This window comes from Semicossyphus pulcher, unplaced genomic scaffold (genome assembly GCF_022749685.1).
Source record: "Semicossyphus pulcher isolate SPU_LCO1_2020_fin unplaced genomic scaffold, fSemPul1.0.p SCAF_12, whole genome shotgun sequence".
NCBI lineage: Eukaryota > Metazoa > Chordata > Actinopteri > Labriformes > Labridae > Semicossyphus > Semicossyphus pulcher.
The window spans coordinates 21,653,565-21,677,572 of record NW_027211626.1 but is presented as its reverse complement, the minus strand read 5'-3'; the positions used below and the strand labels follow the sequence as shown (position 1 = coordinate 21,677,572).

At 40.8% G+C, this 24,008-nt stretch overlaps 1 protein-coding gene across 1 annotated transcript; it reads left to right on the top strand.

Annotated features, from left to right (window-relative positions):
- The first annotated feature begins 4,434 nt into the window (after positions 1-4,434).
- Positions 4,435-21,378, top strand: kif11 (kinesin family member 11). The gene is made up of 27 exons (XM_069658703.1): positions 4,435-4,574; positions 4,772-4,878; positions 6,019-6,148; positions 6,414-6,511; positions 6,639-6,717; positions 6,804-6,989; positions 9,481-9,605; positions 9,734-9,824; positions 9,914-10,059; positions 10,183-10,279; positions 10,411-10,506; positions 10,681-10,769; positions 12,202-12,289; positions 12,966-13,039; positions 13,307-13,421; positions 14,281-14,352; positions 14,702-14,837; positions 15,439-15,611; positions 15,753-15,878; positions 15,985-16,140; positions 17,412-17,551; positions 17,694-17,854; positions 17,932-18,050; positions 18,190-18,412; positions 18,532-18,704; positions 18,948-19,058; positions 21,080-21,378. The coding sequence occupies exons 2-27, from the start codon at positions 4,805-4,807 to the stop codon at positions 21,191-21,193; spliced, it is 3,192 nt and encodes a 1,063-aa protein (XP_069514804.1). The 5' UTR covers positions 4,435-4,574; positions 4,772-4,804; the 3' UTR covers positions 21,194-21,378.
- Positions 21,379-24,008: the final 2,630 nt, after the last annotated feature.

The following is a 24,008-nucleotide window of genomic DNA, read 5'->3' as shown; positions in this document are numbered from 1 at the left end:
TTCATGACCAGCGTTTAAGATCCTACAGTTCTCCTTTCACGATCCATATTGGAAATGAATAAATGAACTTACATTCTGAGGGAAATCTAACAGTATTTTTATGTTTGCAGTAGAATATCAAGAGAAAGCTGCATTTATAGCTACAAGTATTAGCAACATCTGGTCATGTTTCGTTTTGCTGTCCTCCCGTTCCGTCAGAGTGTTTGTTTGCTTTTCCTCTGCCGTCCAAAATGCATTGTCCGTCTGCCGTCTGCCTGAATCCATGTGAACGCAGCATTAGATACAAACACCACATCCACTGAATGATCATGTTGCTCTGTAACTGCTGGGTGTTTAAAAGATCAACTTTCAAGGTTAACATACCAGTTTGAAAGATGATGATGATATGTGTTTACAACTCTTGTTGCAGAAAGAATCATGTAGGTTTGAATCTCAGTGTGACGCTGTAAAGAGCACAACAGCTGCATCTGACTTCTGCTGCAATCCACTGCACTTTGAATCAGTTTTTACATATGCATCAAGTGCAGCAACATGAAAGCCTGCAGCAAACTGATATTTGTGCGGCAAGTCCGAACCACACAAGTGGCTTTGAGGACACTACAGCAGGAGGAGCAGGCTAGTACCACATGATCGCAAAGAGGATTTTGCAGGATGTAGCAGTGCATGCTTTGGCGAGATGTCCGGGTGCCGATAAAAGTAACCAAACTGTGACTTTCACAAAGCGAACAAAACACGCAGTTTGGTGAGATCATCGTTTGGGATATCTGAATACAGAGCTCCCTCCCCAAACTGATGTTTCATGTTGGATATAATTTACTTAATCTCAATCTCAATATATTTGAGCAGTATTTAGTTGTTCATATTTTCCAGGGTGTCATTATGAGGCTTGATTCACGTGTTTATCAACAGTCAGGTAAAAGTCATTTGAAAATCTGCAGGAAGTCTTGGTCAGTAAACTTTTTTAGTTCACAGTTTTGATAGTTTATCCCAAAAGTTGCGAGGCGACCCAACGCAAGAACTCACACAGCGCTCCGTGTGACGCACGAAAATGCCATGTTTTTGGGGGTCGCCATTTTGCTCTGACGTCAGGTGTGTTTGTGTAGACTTGGGTGGATCTTGCCCGAATTATTGACTTGGAATTCAGTGTTTTCTGTTTTTTTGAGGAAACGCTCTGAGCGCCTCGAAAAAACTTTGACTCAAAGCAGAAAAGTGGCTGACGTAATTTCCGTTTTTTCTCATTGTCCAATCGTATGAATGGAGAGGCAGGCCTTCTGTGGGGGTGACTGTCAGTTTACAAAATAACGGTTAGGTTAATGACAGCTAATGATTGGGTGGTTGCCTTAACAACAGTTAAAAACCGTAGGCTTCAACAGAAAAGGCAGTGCGGTGCGCCTCGCGTTCTACAGCCTGCAAAACACGCTCTGTCTGATCGGGACCTAATGCTGCTTTAAATCTTTTTTACTGCAGATCAGAAAATGAATGCCCTAATTGCTAACCAAGGCGTTATAATACTTACCATATTTCCTGTCTATCTTCAGCTGTCCTATCTAGAAAGAATCTTTTAAAAAAAAGAAAAAGAAAATGTGAGCTCGGCCTAGACACCCCAAAAGCTATCAATTGGTTACCGAGGTAAGACCAGACTTAAGAAAGCTCTCTCAGAGTACCATAAGATATAATGCAATTTTTTTAGCTGCTCGTTCTTGTTCAGAGGTTGCCCTCTCTGGGTCCCATTTCGTGAGGACAGCATCCAGAATGAAGCCAGAGGGGGACCTGCAGCATTATGTTTTGAGGTGTTGGGCCAACGACCAAGCTGCTGCAGTACACAATGTACCTCGAGGTCCCTTTAAAAGGAGAAACAAAGATGATAGATCTGCTGAGATTTTAACACTTACTGTATCTCTAGAGAACTATTATCCCTGCTAAACTGAAGGGGCTAGAGGTTGATGTGTACCATAGTTAAATTCAGGTGTTGGTATGAAGGCCTGATAAACTGACTCTGAAGACAAATAGAAACAGTTTAAAACACCAGCCAGAGGAATGGATCTGGGTGTAATAGGTCATCTTTTCACACTGGTTAATGGTTTAACACTAAAATGCTCCTATTTACCAAAAGATTCAGAATTCTCTGTTTGCGAAAGCATAATTTAATGTGTCTTGTGGCCAAAAGATGCACCTCATTAGACTTTCATGACAGCCTGCACGAGCTCGTCAGCCAAACTGTTCAGCATTCGAGCACAGCATTATTTACTGCCTCCTGACACAGTGTGGGCTGCATGCTGGCTGTATGTCGGGAAAGTTATATCCAAGCAAATGAAGTATTTGTGCTTCTTAATTTAAGGAAACATTCACGTCTGTACTCATGATTTGTGAGCGCCTCCAGCTCACTAAACAAACAGTTATTGTTATGATATTATGGTTATTAATAAGTTGCATAACAACAACACGATGGCTGCCAGATCAGGCATTATTACACCATAACTCTCACATGAGACACGAGACTACAACAAATAGAGCAGATTTTTTTTTGTTTTCATGTGTGTCTTTGAATCTATACATGCATTAGTGTGTGTGTGTGTGTGTGTGTGTGTGTGTGTGTGTGTTTTAAAGGGGTTGCCAGAGCAAAAAGGGCAACCCCCTCGTCCTCCTCAGGGGGCTGCGTGGGCGGACGGTGCTCAGCAGATGGATTGCTGCTCGACGCCGGTCACTTCATAAACCTGGAACAGACAAAGTGCGTGAATGTATGAATTAGTTACATATTTTGGTTTATTTCTTTAAATATATTGTTTTCCATTGGATTGAATCTTTAATTATTGTTTTTTTATACTTATTTATGTCATTATTAGTTGGTTCTTTTCTTTTATGTTGTGTTTTGTTATTGTTAGGTCCTTTTGTCTTAGTCTTTTTCTATAAATGTAGATGGATATATTGGTGTATATTTAGTATAAGTCATGTTCATTATTACTATTATTATTATGATTGTTATTAATAGTAGTATTTCTTTAGATAGATTTATAGATTTATAAATCATCGTGCAGGGAGAAGGGGTGGGATTAGATAAATTTCGACTTCTTCCCACTCTTTTTTGAACATACTTTTCATTGTCTTTGTTGTTGTTGTTTTCTTTTCTTTTTTTTGTTCAAAATAAACTTTCAAAATTGAAATATAGCATTTTTTATTATATTCTGTGGATGTAGTGGCATTAAAATGAATTTCTAATTGTAACGGTCCTCAGCACAATTGTGGATCCTTTGTGCGTCTCTTTGTCTCCATATTTTCTAATAAAGAAAGAAAGAACAGAACTTAAGTACTCATTTAAATAAAAGTTTATGTCATTTTTTGTTTGTGAGTACTAATTCATGTGGAGAGCAGGGATGCAACCAAAGCGTTTGTTGGGTTATTTTCTTCTTACATTAAGATAAATAGCTGATGCTAATATTACCATTTTATAGGTGTGTTTACATGATTATGTGTGTGTTTGTTAATGATGACATGAGTGTGTTGTGTGGATGTGTTAATTGCCAGATTACATTTGTTTTTTGAGTAATTTAATGTCATACCACACTAATTTATGTGTAATTATAGTTTATCTTTTTTTGTGAAGCCAAAACTATACCATGACACATTCCACCAAAACATTAACATTACAGACAGCATTTTCTGCAATTATGACTGGGTTTCTATAATTCTGTTTCATTTTTAAACTCCCAGCTATTTACTACCACTAGAGTAAGTAGTTATTTATCATTATGTTTTTACATTTTGGTAGCATTTAACAAATACAGCTCTTATGTGGCTTCAACAGCATGCAAATTGCGACCTGCTCTGGTTTTATTTCAGACAAAGTTGTGTCTTAAGGAGTTGTTTTGAAATAGCTGCAATAATAGATTAAAAATAATCAATAGAGAAGAGATTTGGTTTAAATAAAACGTTTCTATATAAGCATATGTTTCCTTAAATGCAGTCGTATCTAGCAAAGTCAAATGCATAAGCTTCAAAAAGAATACTTAGCCTCATATAAACTGTTATTTAAATCACATGCACATTCTTAACGGACTTAACAGACTCAAACAATTCTAATGAATCCTCATCCTTCAAATAGCCACAACATAAAGCACCCCATCTTTATGTTCTACTTACATAAAAAAACAGTAATTGCTCTGTTTAACGCTCATACGTATTTATATGTAAATGGAAAGTAACGTCGTTTCTGCAAACAGCTTACTGTTTCCAAAGCAAAGTCGCCACCTAGTGCTAATATGGTGGAATTTTTACTATAATTTCCTCCCATGATGCTCCGCGCCCATGGCGTCATGCGTCCCTCTAACCAATGGTGTCGTTTGTTTGGCCGTTACCCCCCTTTCATTGGTTGAGAAAAATTTAAAAGTACCGTTTGAAATGTGTCTTGTCGGTGGTTTTAGTGCGCCAGAGAAGCTGTCTGTGGTAGGAGACTGTTGTTAGAGGGCACGGAGGAGGCTAAATATAATATATATAACATATAAATTATATTTGTACGGTTTAAGCAATAAACGGATAATTCGTAAAGGGAGAGAGGGACAAGTGTACATCGTCACTCGGTAAGTCCTTCAACTTTAATGCTAATTCCACATTTTGGCTAGCGCTGCTAAAATGCTAATATCAGTTAGTGCTTTAAATGTTTACAAACTGTAGTTTTTCAGCAGCTTTGAAACGCCATCTTTCTCATCTCGTTAGATAATCTCTTAGTTGTGTTGTATGTGTTCTGATGTGAAGCGTGTAACGGTGCTGCTTGCAGACTACTTGAGCAGAGGAGAACATCTCTGCAACCATGACTTCACACAACCTGAGCGGAGTCAGACGGGACGAGAAGGGGAGAAACATCCAGGTGGTTGTCAGATGCAGGTATGAAGAGAGAACTTACTTTCATTGATGTTTATGTTTCCTGTTGTTGGTGCTAAACCTTTTGTCATCGCTGAGCTAGCTGGTGTCACAAACTGACAGGGGCTGAATATGGTCGAAACGTGACGGACACAAATATTTCTAAATCGCTTGTTTTATTTACATTTCCAAATTTAATTCCTCCAGTGAAGTGACTCACAGGTAGAAAAAGGGGTTTTCTCTTAGGGCCATGATATGATAGTTCCTTGTATATGGTTATTTTGAAATTGCAGTCGAAAATGCATCGTAATCCCAGTTTTGGGAATTGAAATGATAGTATAACAGTACAATATGATACAAAGGCATCATTATCTTTGCTCCATTTTATGTTTGTAACGTGATTTAGTTAATTTTACACACAGAGATTACAATCTGTTTTACAAAAAGCCTAAGGGTTATTCAACAGAACTTACTGCTGTTTTAAGGTGTTTCAGGAATCCCAAAAGACTTTTCATAGCCTAAAAACCAGTTGCCCTGTGGTGCCATAAAAAGCAAGTTATTACTGTTGACTTTTACATTTTGGTTCAAGGTCCAGAGTGGCTCTGGGAATGAGCTCAGAGTACTGATGGGTGTTGTTAATTGGGCATCTACAATTTATCTTTCATTATATCATCTTTAAGCATGATTATTTTAAACGCATAAGCCATGACGCAATTATTCCAGTGTCTAAGGTAGGCTAAATCATCAGGATTAAAGCTTTAAGCACAGTGGCTAGTTTGTTGGTGGTCTTAAGTCAAAGGTTGACACGTTTTCCAGCCCTTGTAGTGCCAGGGTTTTGAACATACAGACAATAGCATGAACGGGTGTCACAGACTGTGTATCAGACAATAGTTAATACATTAATCATGTTTAGCAAAAGAACAGCCTCTCTTGCCAGCATGTTTTAAATGTTTAGCAGAAGAGCATATTGTTGTGTCTTTTGTCAGTATTGTTGTATTTTTATTGTCTGCGGTTGGTAAAGGATCTATCAACCAGCCACTTGGCAACATCTCTAAACCCCATATGTAGATATTTGGCTGTATGATATATGTCTAAATATTCACCATATAGATTTTTCTATATTGTACAGCCATTATAAGTCAAATCCGTCTCTGCTGTTTTCAGGCCTTTCAACACGATGGAGCGCAAGTCATCCTACGGGGTCATCGACTGCGATCCGAGCAGGAAGGAGGTGCTTGTGAGGACAGGAGGGATGAACGACAAGGCGTCTCGAAAGACCTACACGTTTGACATGGTGAGTGGGTGCAGACATTCTTCAAGTTTATCTAATTCATATCAATGATTTAAGTTTACTTAATGTTTGAAAACCAGGACCTTTGAAATTGATATTACTCAGCTCCAGAAAAATAAAGTGAAGCCATAGCTTTCGGATACATATTACTTAGGTGTTAAAATGGATTCGGATGACTGAGACAGTGCATGTAGTTACTGACTCAAGAAGCCCACTTGGTGCTGATTAGCTCTGTTATGTTTTTGTAATGTAAATATTTTTCCTGCAGGTGTTTGGTCCAGCAGCCAAGCAGATCGAGGTGTACAGGAACGTTGTTTGCCCGATTCTTGATGAAGTCATCATGGGATATAACTGCACTGTTTTTGCGTGAGTGCACTGCAGCTGTCAGATTATGTCAAAGCTTTTCAGAAAAACATCAACAAGTGTCTTAATTTCTGCTCTGAACTCTCCTGTAAAAATGTTTAACCTGTCCCCTCTCTGCTCTCCCGCTCAGCTACGGTCAGACTGGAACAGGAAAGACGTTCACCATGGAGGGAGAGAGGAGTCCAGACGAGCAGTTCACCTGGGAGGAGGTGCGTTTACGTCTGTTGCATATTAACATTTATATTTTTCAAAAATATCCCTGGGTAATTGCTTCCTGCGTTTGTGTATTTGTTAGGACCCCCTGGCCGGCATCATCCCCAGAACGCTGCACCAGATCTTTGAGAAGCTTTCTGAGAATGGCACAGAGTTTTCAGTCAAAGTCTCCCTGCTGGAGATCTACAACGAGGAGCTGTTCGACCTTCTCAGCCCCACGGAAGACGTCAACGAGAGGTTGCAGCTCTTCGACGATCCGCGCAACAAGGTAACTGTCGGACTGGGCTGCTCCCAAGAAATGAATGCATATCTACTGTTATGTGAGTCCAGGACTTGTCTTTGAAAGTATCCTGTAGTTCTTGCTGTTTTGTGTAGTTTTTGCCTCGTTGATCTAGGATATTAATATGGTACTTTTTTCCCCTCCAAAAAACACTTTTTGTAATTTGCGTGTAATTAAAGGATATTTATTAATTAATAAGTGGTTCTCAACTGGTCTCGCCTCAGGACCCACCACCTTCTTAGTGACAAATTGCGACCCAAATTTCTGATTTTTTTTCAACCACCAGAAAAATGGTGAGACTGAATGAAACATCACAGTATGTCAACTTCACAAAACACAACAGTATAATAGTCAAGCAAAATGGTGGCAGTGCACAAGGGGAAGATATTCCCTCTACAGAAATATGCTAAAAAGTGCAACATAAATGCAACTACTGTAGAGCTTGTAGTCAAGTTTCAAGAATGTATCGGTAGCTGGGATGACCCAATCAGTGTACACATTGTATAACATTGAGTGTAACTAAACTACACTACTACTGCAGGCACAGCAAAGGAAACTCATGTCCTTCAAAATCAAAGCGCAACATCAACTTTTTTTTTCCAAGCACACATCCGCGACCCACTTTTGGTTCCCGACCCACCAGTTGAGAACCACTGCGTTAAATGGAGCACAGTGTGTGTTCATGCCTTTACATGAGGATTAGATCTTTATGAGACGTAATACAGCTCATACAGAACAAATAATGATATTGTTATAGTCCTAAAAAGATACTTCTGAACAAAAGGGGACATATGTTATACTAGCCCTTTTTACACTGCGGTTCCGCCTCAGTGCCGTAGCGAAGCTCTGCCGTCATGCAGCCTTTGCCTTTAATCAACATTTCTGTAAATATGTCAGTTAGCCAAAGGCTAGTTTACATCTGTAGTCCTTGGCCAGATGTTAAAATAGGCTCAAAACATTGACAAAATATATATAGAGAGAAAGTGTCATGATGGTGTTGGAGTAAAAAGTAGCCAGTGGCATAACATATATGAAGCATACAGGACGAACCATACACAACATTAGACAAGTATTAATAATAACACCCAGGCAGGATTTAACAAAGGCGTAAGGGTTATGGAGCGAAGCACGCAGCATCACATTAAACTGTGTTGGGCAAAAAATTAGTTAAGGCATACATGCACACAACAGTACAAGATTTAAAAGCATTGCACAAGTTTTAGCATCAAGCAAGCAAGCAAGCATATCAATCAAAACAAGCCATACATGTGAAGCAACACAAGAAACAATGAGAGAGCGACACCAGAAGCACACCACAATGGACAGCACGTGTAGGCACAGTGAAACACAAGACGGATTCACAAATAACCTGACACAAGGTGGCAGCAGCAGGGCGAATTTTAGAGCTGACAAATTTGGTTACTGGTGAGCCACTGTTTCATATCAGAACTAAATGACCGGTATGTATTGAGCCCTGTGATAAGTGTTGAGATGTTTACATTCTCGTGAGGTTCTGACAGAAAGGGCTGACTGACCAAAAGCAACAAATGTAGATTTGGTCGTATGCTAACAAAATCTCTGAGTGGGGTGGGGGGCCATGCCATGTATAATTTTGTATAGGAGACAGGCATGTAAATGCTTAATCATGTTCACTGTATTTTCTTAGAATTGCACAGTGGTGGAATTGTTTTGGTTTTTTTATCTTGAACTTTAAGTGTCTGTTTATATAAAGACTATTGACAGTAGGTCATGTGAGGAAAAAATCATAGAATGCATGTACATCTTGGCTGCTTCGGTGGACATGGAGTTTCTGATAAATCTTAAGTTTGTGAGATTTAATTTAAATAGTTTACAGACTTTTCTTTATATGTGCCTTAAAATGAAGGTTAGAATCAAGAAGAACTTGTCTGTAACTTCTCTCCTGATACAAGAATATCTGGGTCTTCAGCAGGGCCATATGTTTTAGTGAAGAACGTACCGACAGTTTTAGACGCATTAAGTTGGAGGCACACTGATTAAGCCATGCTGTGATTTTGACCACAGCGTTTGTGAGTTTGGCAGCAGCTTCTGCTGTTGTAGAACCATGTACATGGAAGACAGTGTCGTCGGCATACATTTGGATGTGAACCTCAGGACACACACTGCCCCAGTGTGTGTTTTTAAAAAGCGTTCCACCGTTGAGGAAGTAAAACGTGCGCGAGGTGGAAACAAACAGCGCGTGCTTCAAATACACCCACACACAGCGCGCCGCTGTTTACATAGACATGGCTTCGCCTCTGTTACGCCTCTGTTACGCCCCTGTTACGCCTCTGTTACACAAAAACCAATGCAAATTGGATCGTGATGTCTAACCACACAAATCTAAGCACATCATTTGCAAATAACGCTGTGGACAGACAGATTTGATTCATAAAATAAGTCTGATTTGCTCTCAGTCTGCAGCCTCTGTTTATGTTTCTTCCTCTGTTGTGCGTTGCAGCGAGGCGTGGTGGTGAAGGGTCTGGAGGAGGTGACGGTTCACAACAAAGATGAAGTTTATCAGATCCTGGAGAGAGGATCAGCCAAGAGGAGGACGGCTTCCACGCTCATGAACGCCTACTCCAGGTACGCACGGACAGCAAACCATAGTTGTGTTCATGTTTTCAGCCTAAGTGGGGTCATAGGGACAGAACAAACACCTCTGACTCCACTGGTTCATTCACTTACCTTCTCCCTCCTGTTTCTCTGCGTAGTCGCTCCCACTCTGTGTTCTCGGTCACCATCCACATGAAGGAGATCACTCTGGATGGAGAGGAGCTGGTGAAGATCGGGAAACTCAATCTGGTAATTAAAATTGATCGCAGAGTGGGATTCTTGAAAAGGTTGAATCTTTGGGCATCAGTTGAGCATGTTGACTTCCCTCCTCTCTCCAGGTGGATCTGGCCGGCAGCGAGAACATCGGGCGCTCTGGTGCGGTGGACAAACGAGCTCGTGAGGCAGGAAACATCAACCAGTCTCTGCTGACGCTGGGCAGAGTGATCACCGCTCTGGTGGAGAAGAGACCTCACGTCCCGTACAGGTAGATTCACTTGTTGAATCACATCCAAGAATGTCCCAGAAGGTGGATTGTTTTAAAGCCTAAGATGGAAATTCAATCTGTATCTTTTACTGGTTAGATAATTCGTGTGCATTCTTCTCACAGGGAGTCAAAGCTGACCAGAATCCTGCAGGACTCACTGGGAGGACGGACAAAAACCTCCATCATCGCCACCGTGTCGCCGTCCTCCAGCAACTTGGAAGTACGTCCTGTTATCTCAGAATTCATGCTCATCACCCTTCGAGAGATGAAGCATCTTTATTTTGAAGTTAAGTTTTTATACTTTAGAGGTGTCTTCTGCTCATGATTGTGTTATTCTTTGTCTGTGTGCAGGAGACTCTGAGCACGCTGGAGTACGCCAGCAGAGCCAAGAACATCATGAACAAGCCTGAGGTCAACCAGAAACTCACCAAGAGGACGCTCATCAAGGTAAAGGAGTTTAGAGCAGATTACTTTTTACTTATTGGTATATATTAAATAACTTATGTATGGGATAAAGCTTAAAGGAAAAGGCTGAACTCATTTCAGCGTGGCAGGAAATGTCTTTGCTTCAAACTGTAAGGTCTTCAAGGAAAACATTAACTCTTGTGTCTGTCCACTCAGGAATACACAGAGGAGATCGAGCGTCTGAAGCGAGATCTGGCCGCCACTCGGGACAAGAACGGAGTTTACCTTTCTGCAGAGAACTACGAGTAAGTTTTATGAAAGAACCAAGGAAAAAACATGCCAAACACTTACTTACACTTACTGGGCATTTTACTTTCACTTTGTAAAACTGACTGAGTCTAATGAGTATTTTAGACCAACATCTTTTTTACTGTACCTATAAATCTGATTATTTATTTTTACAAAAAAAATGTTCGGCCTTTCATGCCTTTATTGAGCGAGGACAGTGGATAGTGTTGGAAACGGGGGAAGAGAGTGGGGATAACATGCGGCAAAGGGCCTTAGGGCGGGAGTTTAACCTGAGGCCGCCGCATCAAGGACAATAGCCTTTGTATATGACCACCGCTAAACCGGCGCCGCATCTACTGATTATTGTTTTCATCAATGGGTCAGAGGTCAGAAGCAGAGGTCTTTGCAGGTCTAAAATTTCGTGCCCGAACCCTAAGAGACCCGTAATTGTGCGACCCAGAACCGAACCGGGCCCGTCTATTATTTGAAAACTGGGACCCGAACTGAGTTATGTCGGACCTGACACCAGCTGGGCGAAACAGACCCAATCAGCTGTCAAAACAAAGCTTTTTGTCCTTCCTGTGTGACGCAGAAAGTTCATAAAACACATCCAGGTTTCCTGCTATCCATGTCGTGTTGAGAAAAAACAGAGATGCTAATCCACGAGTTATTTCAGATTAAAAGCCCGCCTTCTGTCACGCAGACGGATGATAAATGCGCGGCTCGTTTAGAAGTCACACACACGTGTTACACTTAACTGCGCTTACTTTCTTCTCGTCTTTGTCCACAATTTACATAAATTAGGTTTTTCCTCTTTATATTCATTTTTCTTTTAGCTTTTTTTTTTTATCACATCAGCGAGGAAGGTATCCATCATTACCTTTTCTCTGAACCTGCAGTCACGTGACACGTCACTCAACTCGTTGTTGCTCTTTCTTCTGTTTTTCAAAATAACTCATGTAGCTAATGGTCTGGTTTGCTTATGTAGGTCACAGAGAGTAATCAGAATTAGTTTCATCTGTCTGTTTCATAACCAGTGAAAAACTGTCTTGTTTTGTACAACTGAGTGAAACTTTAAAACGTTTCATTTCCACTCCTGGGAAAAGTTGAAAGTTTGTGAGGCTGCAATCAAAGTTTAAGTTTTCATACATTATTTATGACAACTGATTGACAATCAATATTGTTGTTGATTATTTTCTGAGGATTAATTAACCAACTGATTTGAAAGTTTTTAAAAATCGTTTTAGGAAGAAAAGAAACAATTCACCTTTGTCATGATATTTTAGTTAGGCATTTGGACTCTCTGTATCCCTGTCCTTGATGAAAGGAAGTATACACATTATTTTTACTGACATCTATATTTAGCTTTTTACAGATGCCTGATGCAGTGTGCTGTATGTTGTGTATAACAGATGAGACCTGATCATTGTGTGTGTGTTTGTGTTTCAGGAGTATGATGAGTCAGATCACAGCTCACGAGGAGCATTCATCAGAGTACACCGACAGGATCGCTGCCATGGAGGAGGAGATCAAGAAGGTACATGAGCCTGATATAACCCTCAGAGCGCTTCAAGATGGAGTTTAGTTTTAGTAATCATGAAGTTTAATTTTAACGACATGTATGATCATATGCCACACCTGCAGGGTGATATAGCAGGTATGACTAATGTAGTGCCGTTAGATGAGTTTCACTATGACTCACAGGGTTTGTACAAAGTCTTGACATTTGGGGAAAAGCTTTATTTGAAGAATTATGTTTTCTTTTCTTGAAAAGCATTTTTATATCAAATATTATGTAAAGATGGAAACCACAAGGGTTTGTAAATTCTTGAATAAGGAACTATGACGACATTTCTCTTAAAAAGCTACACATGTCCTCTAAAACCTGGACATTCAGAGAGTGTATGGATTTGTTTTCCAATCAAGTGAAACTCTAAATAATTTACTTATAGATTAGCAGTTATATTTTGTGTCATAAATTTTGACACTATTTCAGTTTTTAACCACATTTGGCTCAAAATTTCATCCAAATTTGCCAAAGAAAAGTATGTTATCATGTTGAGCACAGTGAGATAAACAGCTGGGGGATCTTACACTCCAACCATGTGCCATTAAAACCACTGCAGGAGAAGTGGACATAAACATCATTTATAATTCTGCGGGCTTTGTTTCTGCCTGTACCTTCAGCACTCACACCTCCTCTCTCCCTGCAGGTGACTGAGCTGTTTGTGGACAGCAAAAGCAGGCTGGAGCAGTGTACTGTCGACCTGGACGAGAAGCAGCAGAGGTGAGGGATTATTACACAACATAATGACACATTAATGATCCGCCCTGCTTTCAGCTCTTGATGATGCATTTTATAGCTAATCCAAAATCACCAGAATTGGAGATGCACGGCTGTCACTGGAAAGAAAGCTGATAATGAACTGTTATCTGTGAAGTATTTAAAGCTGTCTGACAAATGTAGTGGAGTACATATTACAGTATTTGTCTCTGCAGTGTTGTGGTAGTTGTGGTATTTATGGTATTAATGGTACTTTCACCTCTGCTTTAGGTTGGAGGAGACGAGTCAAGACCTGCAGCAGACCAAAGTGAAGCTGAGTGAGGAGGAGTTTATCTCCTCAGAGTTCAACTCGGTCCAGGAGACTCTCTACAACACCGCCGGGCAGGTACGGACAAGCTCGACTGATGCTGAAACACGACACACAGTTTTTTATCTTATCTATACAAACTACTCTTAACAGTTAGCCAATCATCAATCAGTTACAGACCATAACCTGAACACAATTCATGTTATGTTTACAGATTATGCTAATTTCAAGCATATTTCACTCTGTGATACCTGTGGAGTAGCTTTGCATAATTTACAGTTAAGTCAGTTTTCCCACACTGGTGCTCTGTGCAGGCCCTCATACAGCCTCTGCCTGAAGCGACTCAGTCAGCTCTGTCCCTTTACGAAACCCCGCCCCTACCAGGCCGCTTTCGTCTGATTGGCCAGCTCTTTGTGATGTCACAAAAACTGTGTGAAACCTGGTGTTCACAGCAGCCTGCAGACTGATAAAAAGAACAATTTCCTTCATATTGGTTTTTTAATAGCAGGTAATAGCAGCAGCTATTGCTCCTCTTGGATAGAACAACGTCTGCTCTTTGTTATTTAATCAACAAAATTGGTTTTGAGAAGAAAATAACTTATGTGATGTTAGTGTTTTTATTGTATGCTAAGTATACTTACACTCTCTTTAGCAGTTATAAAAATAGGAGTATTAAGATGAAGTTTCTTATTCACCCACTTCCTTCTCTTTTCTTGTCATCTACTCTTTTTTTCTCTCGGGCTGTACTTTCCACACAGGAAGTTTTTGTAACTTCCTGTTTTTCTGCTGGGTTTCAACCAAACTTCTTCCAAAGACTTAACACTAAACTGTTTTAAATGTGGTGTAGACTATGTTTCTGTTTTCCATGAATAATGTTTGGAGCATGTTGCTGACATACAAACATTTATGTTCTGTGTTTTTGTGTCTCCTCCCTCAGCTGCTGAGCACAGTGGATGCAAGCACCAGTGATGTGTCGGGCCTACATGACAAGTTGGACAGGAAGAGAAAGGTTACACACCCTTTACAAACCGCACACAGCAGCGCTTTTCTGCTTCCTTAAGTCAATAAAATAAAATATAACACCTCAACACTTTTCCCCAAAGAAATTCTTTCTGCTTTCTTTGCTAATTAAGTTTTGCAACTAGTGGAGATTGTTTTGTAGATCAACTAACTGTCCAATGTTTTCATCTCACAAATCAAATCCAACATTTAGTTTATGTGAGATTGAAAGTTTGACTAAAGAAGAACAATACTACAGTATCACTCAGTTTTCTTGTCATCATGTAAAATCTTACCAACAAAATGTAGATGCAGTGGTTCCATCAGGCTAACAAACTCGCTCTTGGTTGTCATCGCAGGTGGAGCAGCACAACAGTCATATCCAGCAGAGTTTTGCCGAGCGGATGGAGGGAGCGTTCAGCGACATGCAGCGCTGCGTTCAGCAGCAGGGAGCCAAACACCATGACATGCTGAGCGGCTACTCGCAGGCCATCGGTGAGAGCAGAGAGCTGCAGGGCTCATTTAAGCTCCTTAAACTGTCTTTTCCAGTAATGGAGCTCAACGTGCACCGTTGTTCTGAGGGGGGTGTGAATGGATACGAGTCATTACGACCTCTGAGAAGGAGTGTACTCGATATTCCATGACAATCTGATCTGTTCTCCTCCTCCACAAAGTCTTATAAGGCTGTTTTCACATTCTTCCGAGCTCACATTAAATATCACTTTAACACCTGGATGATGTTCCTGCAGGATTTATGACATCACATATAATTTTTAAGCCAATCATAGGCCGGTTTTCCACCACACATGTTTGATATGAAAACCTCCAGCTCATGAACACTGGGGGAGACTTTCATCTTGTGTCAACCAGTTTAAACTTTTTGAAATTCATATTTGCTTATTGCAAATATAACAGGGCAATACATTACCCCTATTTAAAGAAGTTTATATCATATTTCATGAGCATGTGTGGAGACGCTGCTCCTAACAGGCAGCCTACGGCAGGTGCGCGCCAGGAGGATGAAGACCTTGGAGAGGCAATAAGACACATGATAGAATTAGTCTGACTCTGCATTTCTGTCCTGTCTCCTGCTCAGATGGTTTGCTCGTAATGAACGAGGCGGGGCTGAAGGGAGCTCTGAACACCGTGGAGTCTGTCGTGGGTGGAGTCGGGCAGCTGGTGGCTGAGGGTGTGGCTCGCTGTCGGGACAGGGTGCAGCAACATGAGGCGATGTGTCTAAAGGACAAGGAGAGCCTGCTACAGCTGCTGGTGAGGACAGAGCAGGGACACACTTTAAATATGGCTTTAAATCCCTGTCAATTTGTCCAACATTTAGTTTGAAACTGCATCCCTGAATCATCATGGGACAGCATTTTTGAATACTTGCCTGTTTTTTTCCTGTAAACGCAGGAGGAGCATCGGCAGGACATGGAGGAGGTCCTGGTGGTTCGGACTCTGATGGGTCTGTCAGCTGTCAAAGAGCTCAATGAGACTCTGAGGGCCACAGTGAACACGCAGCGGGCGCTGGCCGACAAGGTTAGTCCCGAACTGTACTGTCACCTTTTACCAATAAAATCACATATCACAAGTGATGACCTGTGCGAACGTCCTGATCATAGATTTCATTGTCTGCCCCTCTCAGGTGGAGGAGATGAAGGAGGTGGGTGTGTTCTTCAGCGGCCTGGTGCAGGAGCTGGCGAGGCTACGGGAGGCCTCGGTGCAGAACCTGAGCTCTCTGCAGACGGAACATGACAAGCTGGAGGACGAGATCAGACAGGCCCAGGAGAGACACCAGACGGTAAGATCGCACAATGAAGATTGATTCTTCCTGCAGGTTCTGTCCAGCCTGGATCTGAATAAACAAAGAGTTCTAAGTTGTGTCTAAGATGACTCCACACTTCAATCCCCTTTCCAAAGTAAAACAGCATTTTTCTAACCCGCTGCTGTTCCAAAACTCACCAAAACAAACCAGGCTCACTCTCCATCCTGTCGTCGTCAGTGCACCAAAACATTTCAGGATTTTGAAAATACATTTAATTTATCAAAGATGCTCTAAATTCTTTATAAAAAGGACCATATAAAAGAAAATGTGCTTCATTCTCAGCTCCACCTAATACACAAAATGCACATAATCTGTGTTCCTGCTGGGTGTTTTTAAATCTGCCGACTTCATGAGCCACAGGAAGGATTCCTGTTCTCGTCTGTGGGGCTGAACAGTATATCATTTAGCAATTGCGATGTGCGCATGTGCAATAGTCACATCGCAAAATGTGCGATAGTGAAGCAAATGAAGCGAAACACGCCAGGCTGTGACTTTATTATTGCTAGGTGCAAAACGAAAACTCGCCAGCTTCTCGTTTTCCCTGTGTCAAAACATGGTAAGTGCAAACAAGGAACTATAACAACATGCTCATGTGTGTATAATGCCTGCAGTGGGTGATCTCATCTACTTCCTTCAATGACAAATTAATTTTTAACAAGATGGAAAAATATTAAGTTGTCCTTTGGTTTGATTAATTAGAAAACTGAGTGCTATCGAGTAATTTTAAGACATTCACAGCCCTGTCCCGTTGGTTGAGAGATCACTGCGGGTCACAGAGCAGTGACGCTGCACCACTGGAGCAGGAGGAACGCACACAGCAGGATTTCCTCCTGGTTGAGTGAATTTTGCTATCTTCTAATCACTTCCCTCGGATGAACGTTGCCCGACTTCTAAACTTTGGCTGAAGTGGTGCTGGTAATTCCAGCAGAGCGCGGGTTCAGCCTCAGAAAATGCAACATTTCTGTCAGAGGCAAAGGCTCAAAACCAAATGACAATCGCCCCTGCAGCCATCTTCCCTGATTACGCACAAGTGTTTTATTTGCCTTCACTGTCACTGCGGAAAAAACATGAATCTGCTCGGTGGGGTGCGCGAAGGTGGCTCATAATTTTTACATCACGCGATCGGGACTTTGAAAGGTGATCGGCCAATCACCGATCGCCTAATTAGAGCACATATTGGCCAATTTTGATCGGCGTCGGATTTATCGGTGCATCCCTACTAACTTCATTACTGTTCTATCTGTCAGGGTATGAAGCAGACCATCCAGTGCCTGCAGGACCAGCTCAACCTGCTGACCATAGAGGTCCAGAAGGACTACACTGACCTGCGCTCATGCTCCAAAGCACTGCAGAAACCTCTACAGACCCTTCAGGAGAACATCAGCAGGTGAGCCACAAGTGTTGCAAGGTTTTCCTTTAATTCAAGAGACACAAACGTAAATCTTTCTGAACCAAATTTAGGGTCAAATATGTTGAGGAAATATCAGCCTCTGAAATGGTGTCGTCAATGTTTCCCCCATTGTGTGCAGTGGTTGCAGTACAGTGGAGCATCAGGCCTCAGCCCAGGCAGACCTCCTCTCCTCCACCTCCTCCTCTCTGGCCTCCTCTTTACGCCTGACCACCGACGAGAGCCGGCAGACGCTGGACGAGATGACAGGCTGCTGCTCCCACCTCCATGATGCTGTGTCCGGTACAAAACTCAACATCTCTATTCATTTAAACCATAAACAGCTACAGTGCATTTACTGAACATTGTTTGTGATGCAGGTTTGGTCGATCGTGACCTCCAGTGGAGCTCCAGAACCAGGGAGCAAGCTGAGACTTCAGCCCAGCAACACTTATCTCTGATGGGGATTGTTTCTACTGAAGCTCAGGCTCTGCGTCAGGTAAAAGAGGCCCTTGCTTTTTCAATTAGGAATAATAATCAACTGAAGGTTGAGATTTCACAGTATCATGACCTCTTAAAAGGTAATAAAAATGTACTTAAATTGGCCATTCTCTAATATTTATCCTCCTTTTCTCCAGAGCGTCGAGAAGCGCTGCACTGAACAGCTACAGACAGCCAGGGAGCAGCTGTCCGGTCAGCAGGAGGAGGTGAAGAGAGCTGTGATCGCCGTGCAGAACCAGACCTCCCTGAACCGGACTGTCCTGGACCAACAGCAGGCTGAGCTCCGGGACCACGTGGAGACGAGCCAGGAGCTGGTCCACGGCTTCCTGCAGGAAGAGCTGCAGCAGGATGTTCCCACTGGTACATGATTATATTTCGAGAATCCAATCTGAAACGTGTCCTGTTGAAGAGAAGTTGTCAAGCCTGTTGTCTACAAGTTCTTTACCCCTCAAAGTCACTAACTGTTCTGTTGCTTTCAGGTGCAACCCCTCAGCGTCGGGAGTTTGCGTATCCCAGGGAGATTGTGAAGTCGCGGAGCCGTGGCGAGCTGCTGGACAGCCTGAGGAGGCAGCAGGAGGAGCTGCAGGCAGCCATGGAGGAAGAGGAGGAGGAGGAGCAAGAGGAGGAGGACAAGCACAGCCAGGTTGACCACGTACGTTAGCTAATCTTTCCTATTTGTAGGAGAACTTCTACAGTGTTGGACGTAGGATGGTTTCTCCAGTAGACATATTCACATAACCTGATTTATTCATTTCCTACCCATACATTTCAACGTTGTTGGTTGTTAAATAAAACTGATAGCACACAGATTAATTTATTTTAATAGTTGAATTAAATGATTCCCTTGTTAATTTACGCTCCATCTTCTCTGTGTTCCTCTTTATCGTGTCTTCAGGACTCTCTGGAGGAAGAGTTGAGTACTTGTAACGAAAGCTTGGCCACAGAGCCGTCCTTCATCGACGAGAACCTCGTCTTCAACGAGAGCAAACGCGTTCCCTTTTTCAAGGTGAGCAGCCAAATATATAAGTGGGGTGGTGTCAAGAAGTTCAGCGTGTCTTTTGGGACAAAGTTAGGAGTGAAAGATTTGACCTGCAAATGAGAGTATTAAATAAATTAGCATACCTGTTAGCTTAGCATTCTAGTAGGCTTAAACATATCGTATGCTGCTGGTTAGCTTACAAGGCTAGTAAGTCTAAAAGGGTTCCCTTATTTTACATTTGTACATTTGACATTTGTTTCCATAATAGGCATGCTAATTAGCCAAACATTGCCAGCATGCTAGTTAGCCTAATTTGACAATGTAGATGGCAATAATGCTGTGTCACTTGCTAGATGTGAGGTAGCTGAGGGTGATTATTATTTGGCTGTTGCTGTAAGAAATAATTTAACATGAATACTAGGCAGAGGTGTAAAGAGTACTGAAATATTCTGCTGAAGTACAAGTACTGCAACTTGAATAATATTGTACTCAAGTAAAATCAATCAATCAATCAAATTTTATTTGTATAGCAAATCATAACCAGTTATCTCAAGACACTTTACAGAAAGAGCAGGTCTAGACCGACTCTGTAAGTTATTTAAAGAGGCCCAACATGAATCACCATGAGTAGCACTTAGCAATATTCGGCACACTGGCAAGAAAAAACTTCCTTTTAACAGGCAGAAACCTCGAGCAGAACCAGACTCATGTTGAACAGCCATCTGCCTCGACTGGATGGGCCGAAAATGGGATAGAAGGAGATGCAGGATAGAGACAGGCAAAGAGAGCAACAACAACATATGTTCTTGTTACGTGAACAACAACAGACACATACTTATGGTTACAATGCCAATAATAGTGGTAGATTAGGGTGAAGATTAGCAAAAAAAAAAAAAAACAATTAGCGAGAGAAGCAGAGTAATGATAAAGGCTGTAGTAATCGTAATTGAAACAGTTGAAGTCAACAGGTCTACTATTAGCATTAGCAGCAACAATAATGATACTATGGGGAAGTACTTGTGTAAAAAGTAGCTCACTTAAAAAGTGACTTGTTTACTTTCCCACCCTGCTGATTTCTATAATAAACACATTTTGATTTCCTTACACATGCATCCTGTGCAATGAACTGAAAAGGCAGTGAGGAAATGATTGTACAGTTGGAGCAGTGTACAGGTTTATGTAGTTAAAGTAATAGGTGTTATGAACGTTTATTGTGTAATCTGTAGCACTCAGCTCCCACTTATAATAAAAATGAAACTTCATTATTTTCAAACCTGGGCCCTATGTTTACATGTTTCAATGTATGAAGTCGAGAGGTGGACCCTTTTGTTAAAGAGTAAGATCATTTGTTTAACCAGAAACAGCAGTTATACAGCTCTCTTCATAGCCACCAGACTCCAGCAAAAACAGTCATTTTACCTTGCAGAACAAAGGAGTCGCTGATGGTCTACTGCTGCCTCGATGGGTTAGTCTGTTGCTGTGGAGTTTTTAAAGGGTTAATTCGGTTCTGAATTAACGTGCGTTACGACGTGTAATGAGGCAGCGGTAGACCAGCGAGGCCCGTGTTCTGCGAGGTTCAATGACAGTTATAGGAGTCTGGATGCCTGAAAGATGCAGCCAGGGAGGATCTCCATCCTCAGTGTCAGTCTGTGTTAAAGGTGGTGTTTTCTCTGAACTCTCTTCTGTCCCAATGTCCCGCTAGTAGTTGTAACTGTCCTTCTTCGTTTCGGACTCGGTGAAAATCAACCGCCATCGCTGTTTTGATGCACAGTATGACACTTTGATCTGATTAGTCTATTTTTGATGTCATGCATTTGATTGGCGTCTGGTCAACGTCAGTTTTTCTTTCTAGCTCGCAATATCTGTAGATAAACTTTTTCTCAGTAACAGATGGATGTACAAATGTAGTCACATAAGCACTTATAATTCATTACTTCCACCTCTAAAGCTAGACTTACATAAGAATGCTCACCCAGCCTTTGTTATCATCAGTATACAGTACAATGTTTCAATGTTTGCATCATTGTTGTGATTTCCTTTTTTTCCAGCAAAAGAAGGGCAGTAAGAAGGAGACAAAGATCCCCAGCCGGCCAAAAGCATCAGAAAACGAAGCCCCATCAACGCCTCAGAAATCCCGCCTGCCCCTCCGCTGCCAGAACTAAAACAGTTTTAATGTGTTTCCCTTTTTAACTGTGTTGTTTCTGTCCTGTTTCTCATTTTAAATCACTATGTCTTCTTTATGTTAGGATTCTGTCTTATGAACTGTCACTGTCACGTTTTACTACCATGACTGTCTCGACATTTTCAAGTTGCTTGTAAAATTAAAGAGATTTACGCTTGTTTTATACTTCTGTTCAGTTATTCGTTCCAGTAGATTTATTATGTTCATCTAAAATAAGGAAGTGAGATTTCCGGAAACCTCCGAACAGAACCAACATGATGGGTGTTTGAAGTATTTCACAAGGTTAAACTCCGTCAAAGAAGTTGCTCTTAAATCTGACGACAGCATTTTCCCAGAATCCTCTGGCAGGCAGTTAGAAAGCTGCTGTTCAGAGTTCCCTGTATGGTGAAAATAATTTAATTCTGATTACATGCAAGTTTAAATGAAACACACTGTAGTTTGGATGCCTAAACACTTAGTTCTGAATGCTACTTTGTTGTGTTCATTAAGTGTGTTAATTTAATTCTGTGCGGGCATTTCTTTAAGATGTAAGTTTTTATTTTATGTTTTTTAGTAGTTTGATTAGAAATAGTTTCAACATGAAGTGGAGTGGCCATGCTTACGCCTGGCTGGTGGCTTGGAAACTGCAGTAACTAATTTAAGCTGAAAATGTCTGATCAAGGAGTATTAATCATTATTAATAGGAAATTCAGCGCACTGTGTCTTGTTTACTGTTCAGTTATGAATCCTTACTGACAGTCATGACAGGCATCTTGAAATCTAGTGATGGTGAGATCAAAAAGTGTCTGATGGCATGGCATGTTCCACTGTGTGCGCCAGGTAGCGGCATGTGCCGATCCCCTCAGTGATATGCCACTCGTCTTCCAAAGGCAGGTGCCGCTTACAAGTTGAAGTGCATATGAAAATGTACAGTGAGTGGTCTGTGCTGCTAAAAAAGGCTAATGCTATGAAATTACTTTTGTGTCATCATGGAGATAGTAATCAACTATGCTTTCAATACACATGAAAGCCGGACGAGAGAAACGTATACATTCATTTATTTATGTGTTGCACTTGCGTTGTCAATAAAGACAAAAAAGTATATATGGCACTAAATGTCGTAAAGCAAGCCCAGTGTACATTTTCATATCCACTTCCACTTTCGGGTTGCCACCTGCCTTTGGAAAACAGGCATGCCAGTCAAACAATCAGCACATGCTGCTGGCCCACCAGTGGCATGCCCTTTGCCACTTTTCGTTTGTGTTTTCCATATTTATCCGGTGATCTGCCTTGTGTCCTTGAGATAAATTGACCCACTATTATGAGAAATAATATATTTTTCCTTAATATAACAGTTGCAACCATGGCAGTTCTTGGCTTCCATACAAAACAAATCAAGCACATGTAAATTTAATTTTAAAGCTCCTATGAGTTTTTCGCTGGTTATGAAACTGACTGAAATTAATTATGGTTACTCTATATGACCTACAAAAGCAAACCATCAGCGACAAGATTTATTATTTCTATATTGTTATTTTTAATGCCTGAAGCTGCTGGCAGGGGGTAGGTGTCAGACGAAGCAATTAACTGCACGCTGTCTTTGTTTACATTTTCCAGAGCAAAAATGTAAAGTGAGTGATACATATGACTGTTAAAGAAAGCAGGATGAGATTGTTTGTTAAAAGCCACCACTTAAGCATGTACAGGACAAAATCAGCAAAGAGATAAGAGGTACGGCTTTGTCCACAGGGGGCGCCAAAATCAACACAGAACAAAAGTTCCTCACAGGAGCTTTAAATACTGCAGATTTTTTTGTAAATCTTCAGGTTTTCAAGTATAGTTTGGGTGTTGAGAGGGAAAACAACAACAGCAGCGGTTCAACAATTATATTTATTATAATTGTATACTCAGATGTTCAATTAATCATTTCCCCTTTAACAAAAGGTCTGTGTTTAACACTGAAGAGACTGATTGCATCACATGTGCTCCAGGGTCCACATTTTCAAACCTGAAAATCATAAGTTTACTCTGTACTTTCCCAAAAATAGTTTTAACCAAGGCATGTTAATCAGTTGTGCAGCTTTTAACAACAAGGTAATTCAAAGTCCTTTGGATATTTACATAAAATAAAGACCAAATACATACGTACAGTCAGACCTTTTTTAAAGTTATTCTTGATATAATGATAATTTAAGGAATGGTTTGTTTATCCACCTAGAGGGTAAGATAAGAACATTTTATTTTAAATTATAATAAAAAAAATAAAGCTAGTTTGGAAGGTTGATTATTAGTAAAAAGTTAAAATGTTCAACAAATAATAATAATAATGGAAATACGGAAACCTAACAAAACAGGAGAGGTCACAAATAAAGGGAGATTGAAGAGAAAAGTCTATTTTTAAGGGCTGTAAGTGGTTTTGTTTATGTAGATAACTCCCATGTTACTGTAAATAACAGTTTTACCAATAACTGTAATTATTAACCAATGTACAAATAATTTATTTAAAAAATACCAGCGGTAATGGAAGTATCCTATACTTAAGTAAAATTACCCCGTAAAAGAATAAAGGTCATGCTTTGAAAATGTTATTTTAGTGAAATTATGCAAGTACAATCATCAAAAAGTATTAAAGGTGTTAAAATGTTTACTGTCATATCTTCTATTATTATTAGTATCATTATTATAACGTATGCATGGATGTAAAAGAAGAATTTTACTGTTGGAGTTTAAGTGACTAAAAATATGTATTTTATACATTCTTCAAATGTTTTGTGTAGTAACCTAATTTATCAAGTAACTTACGCTATCAGATAAAT